We start from the raw sequence: 4,496 nt of genomic DNA, 5'->3' as shown, positions 1-4,496 counted from the left end.
TTCATAATTCTTACAGTCTCCCGCCTCCAGTTTCCACCTCACTGCCTACTTGTTTTCTCTTCTGGTCCCCAGCCCCTGTCACATTAGTTTAAAACCTCCCCAACAGCAGGAGCAAAAACTCCCCCAAGGACATTGGTTCCGGTCTGGTTCAGATATAGACCGTCCCTTTTGTTATAGTCCCACCTTCCCCAGAACCGGTCCTAATGTCTAACAAATCTGAACCCCTCCCTCCTACACCATCTCTCAAGCCACGTGTTCATCCTGCCTATTTTTTCATTTCTACGCTGGCTAGCTCGTGGCACTGGTAGTAATCCTGAGATCACTACCTTTGAGGTCCTCCTCTTTAACTTCTCTCATAGCTCCCTGAATTCTGCTTTCAGAACCTCCTCTCGTTTTTTACTTAGATCGTTGGTGCCTATATGCACCAAGACAACTGGCTGTTCACCCTCCCCTTTTAGAATGCTCTGCAGCCGATCAATGACATCCCTGACCCGAGCACCTGGGAGGCAACATACCATCCGGGAGTCCTGTTTTCAGCCACAGAGCCGCCTATCTACTCCCCTCACAATAGAATCCCCTGTGACTATGGCCATACGAGTCTTTTTCCCACCCTTCTGAACAGCAGTGCCCGCCACGATGCCATGATCCTGGTAACTGCTGCCCTCTCCTGCTGAGCCACCTCTTCCCAACAATACCCAAAACATTTTGGAGGGAGATGACCGCAGGGGACACCTGCACTGCCTTCCTACTCTTTTTCTGCCTTTTGGTCACCCATTCACTGTCTCCCTCAGCAATTCTAACCTGCGGTGTGACCAGTTCACTAAACGTGCTATCCACAACCTCTTCAGCATCGTGGATGCTCCACAGTGAGTCCATCCGCAGCTCCAAAGCTGTCATGCGGTCAAACAAGAGCTGCAGCTGGACACACTTCTTGCAAGTGTAAGAGTCAAGAACGTCTGACACGTCCCTGAGCTCCCACATCAAGCAAGAGGCACATGCCACAGATCTACACTATTCCATTTTTGTCCATATGTCTATCCAATGACCATTTAAATGCCCTTAATGTTTGAGAGTCTACAACTGCAGCAGGCAGTGCGTTCCATATCCCTGCTACTCTCTGAGTAAAGAAACTACCTCTGACATCTGTCCTGTATCTATCACCCCTCAATTTAAAGCTGTGTCCCCCTGTGCTAGCCATCACCATCTGAGGAAAAAGGCTCTCCCTGTCCACCCTATCTAACCCTCTGATTATCTTATATGTCTCTATTAAGTCACCTCTCAACCTTCTCTCTAACGAAAACAGCCTCAAGTCCCTCAGCCTTTCCATGTAAGCCCTTCCCTCCATACTAGGCAACATCCTGGTAAATCTCCTCTGCACCCTTTACGAAGCTTCCACATCCTTCCTATAATGCAGTGACCAGAACTGTACACAATACTCCTCGTGCGACTTTCCCCAGAGTTTTGTACAGCTGCAACATGACCTTGTGGCTTTGAAACCCGATCCCTCTCCCAATAAAAGATAACACACCATTCACCATCTTAACAACCCTATCGACCTGGGTTGGCAACTTCCAGGGTTCAATGTTCCATGCAGTTGACTAGATTGAGTGAAGTCTGGGTAAAGCGCTGCTTCCCCTGGAAGGTGTCTTTGGGCCCTTTGATACTGAGGAGGGAGGAAGGAAACGGGAAGGTGTTATACCTTCTTCACGGTGGCTCAGTGGTTAGCACTGCTGCCCCACAGCACCAAGTTCCCAGGTTCGATTCCAGCCTCGGGCGACTGTCTGTGTGGAGTTTGCACATTCTCCCCGTGTCTGTGTGGGTTTCCTCCGGGTGCTCTGATAACATCATCGATATATGGGAGGAAGGGTTGTGGGTGGGGGCCGGAATAAGACTGGAACAAGGTATGTTCCACATACCCGACAGAGAGACAGGAATATCTAGGACCCATGTGTGTGCCCACGGTCACCTCTCTGACCTGGAGAAAGTTAGAGAAGTTGTTGAGGGTGAGAATGGGTGGGACAGGCCCCAGGAAGAAGCAGAGAGCCCTGAGACCATCCTGATGGGGGATGGACGGAGTTGGATAGATTCTGGTTCAATCAGAAAGTGAGGGTTATTGGACGGCAGTTAGAAACATGAAGAGTTCAGCCATGACCTTATGCATTCAGGGTCAAGGAGCTGAATGGCCTCCTTGTGTTTCTAATGCTAATTCCAATGTGCATCTGTCCAGGGTCGGAGCTCCTGGTGTTTGAATGCTATTTTCACACAGACAGACACTGGGTAATGAACAGGACACAGATTCAGAGTAAATGGGTCATTTTCAGGTTAGAGTGTGGACAGTCACAGCGATGAGTATTCGTCACAGATGTACACTATACACACTGATAACTTTGGTCACACAACAACCTGCATTACAATTAAATTTCCTGATGTTCTAAAGATAAGTTGGAAAGCAAGTTTGGGAGGAAGATACATAGAGTCCACCAAGGGATACCAATAGGTTAAATGTGGGCAGAAGTTTGGCAAATGAATTATATTCAAATGCGACCTTCTGCACTTTGACTACCAGGATTGAGGTGGAAGCTAATCTTGTTACTGTGTTGAGTTTTCTCAGGTCTGGACAGAATCGGAGTGTATGATACTGTTTGGGGACATACACTGCTGGGGAACTACGGCTGCTTGCCTGGGTAGATTTGGTGGGGGGTTTCCAAAATGTATTCAATTTCTCCTTTTACCTAACCTTGCTTTTCCAAACAAGAGTGTTTTTTTATATAGGAGAGGGATTCCCTCCATCCAGTTAAAGCTGCACCCCCTGGTTTGTCCCCACACATTCCTTTCAATCTAGTCAGTTACCTTGTTCTACTCTCTATGTGTGAAAGCATGATGTCCAACTCCTCGAGCTGTTCAGTGTTAGCTCATCGGGAGGTTCTTTACCAGAACTGTCCAGTCCTGTTTCTGCCTCATTCTCACCAACCCTCTCACCCTCTGCTGTCCCTCGATCATCGTGTTATGACCCTGATGGGAGCAGTGGATTTGGAAATGATGTCTCACTGTTCCTCCAGCTGTCACGACTATGGAATCTGACTGGTTTATTCTCTCTGAAGGTGTCTGTGAAATATCACGTGTGTCTGTGCTGTTTGGGTCTGCTTCCCTGAAGAAAGATGATCTGGATGTTGAGGGAGTGCCGTGCAGGACTGATTCCTGGGATAAGCAGGACTGACACATGAAGAGAGACAGGATCAGAGGGAACTACATTCACGAGTTTAGAAATGAGAAGGGAATCACATAGAAACCTAGAAAGTTTTAACAGGATGAGACAGGAGAAACGCAGGAAGGATATTTCCCATGACCAGGTGGGTCACAGTCTAATACTGAGATGGAGAGAAATTCCTACAGCCAGAGAGTGGGGAGCCTGTGTGATTCTCTGTCACAGAAAGCATCTGAGGACAGAACATTGAATGTTTTTGAGAAGGAGTTAGATAAGAGTTCTTTGGGATAAAGGGAACAAAGGATCTGGGGAGAAAGCAGGAACTGGGGTCTGAGTTGGCTGATTAGCTCTGATCCATATTGAATGGTGGAGCAGGCTCGATGGGCTGAATGGCCTGTTTTAAGTGTTTCCAGGAGCGAAAAACAAAATGTTATTGATCAGAAATCATCCTCTAACCCTGTGGTGACAGTGCTTTGTTAATTTCTAAACGTAAACCTCAGCGAGACTCCCTTTAAATCCAAACACAAACATTCACTCATAAACAGGAGGGACAGGACTGAGACAAACAGGTTTTATCAGGAATCCCGTGGATGAAAATACAGACAACAAGGTGCAGAGTCCCGTGGATCCGTGTTTAATCCAAAACAGGAAACGAGGGGATTTCCTCACAGACTTCTGAAGCAGTTGTTTTGCTGATGATGTCATACTGCTGACTGCAATCCTCAGTCAGAGGTCGGTCAGTTAGACCCGGGTCTTAGCTTGAACTGTTCATTCATTCATTCATATTGTAAAGTCAGAGAGAGAGAGAGAGACGGGGGGTGGGGGGGGGGGGGGGGGTGAGAGAGAGAGGGGGTGGGTATGGTTTCTCTCCTCCCAGTTTATGAAACAGTCAATCCAGAAGCTGTTGCTGAGCAATTCCTGTTTTTTTTCCATAAATACCTGCGGCCCTCCTGTCTCATGAACCAATCAGGACCCAATCTCAGTGAGTTCAGGGAACCTCCCCCCCCCCTCCCCCCACCACAGGAAGCTGAGAACATGGGGGGGGGCACAGTAATCGGAGTAGGGAGTGGGGAGTAGGGAGTGAGGATAGGGAGTGAGGAGGTTACAGAGATTGGGGTAAGTGATAATGGGAAGGTATTTAAATGCAGGGAGTTGTAGAGAGAGCAGGGGTTACCATCACACTCCCTCTACACCCTCCTCACTCCCTCCACACCATCACACTCCCTTCACACCCTCTCACTCCCTCCACACTCCCTCACTCCCTCTACACTCCCTCCACACCATGACACTC

General features: G+C 48.2%; 1 protein-coding gene across 1 annotated transcript in view; it reads left to right on the top strand.

Moving 5' to 3' along the window:
* Window positions 1-4,331: 4,331 nt before the first annotated feature.
* The window catches only part of LOC122554871 (steroid hormone receptor ERR2), a 6,120-nt gene continuing 5,955 nt past the window's right edge, over window positions 4,332-4,496 (top strand). The window contains exon 1 of the mRNA XM_043700219.1: window positions 4,332-4,339. Within this exon, the coding sequence (XP_043556154.1) occupies window positions 4,332-4,339 (8 nt within the window). The remainder of the gene's footprint in view (window positions 4,340-4,496) is intronic.

This window comes from Chiloscyllium plagiosum, chromosome 12 (genome assembly GCF_004010195.1).
Source record: "Chiloscyllium plagiosum isolate BGI_BamShark_2017 chromosome 12, ASM401019v2, whole genome shotgun sequence".
Taxonomy (NCBI): Eukaryota; Metazoa; Chordata; class Chondrichthyes; order Orectolobiformes; family Hemiscylliidae; genus Chiloscyllium; species Chiloscyllium plagiosum.
This window is presented reverse-complemented; position numbering and strand designations above follow the sequence as displayed.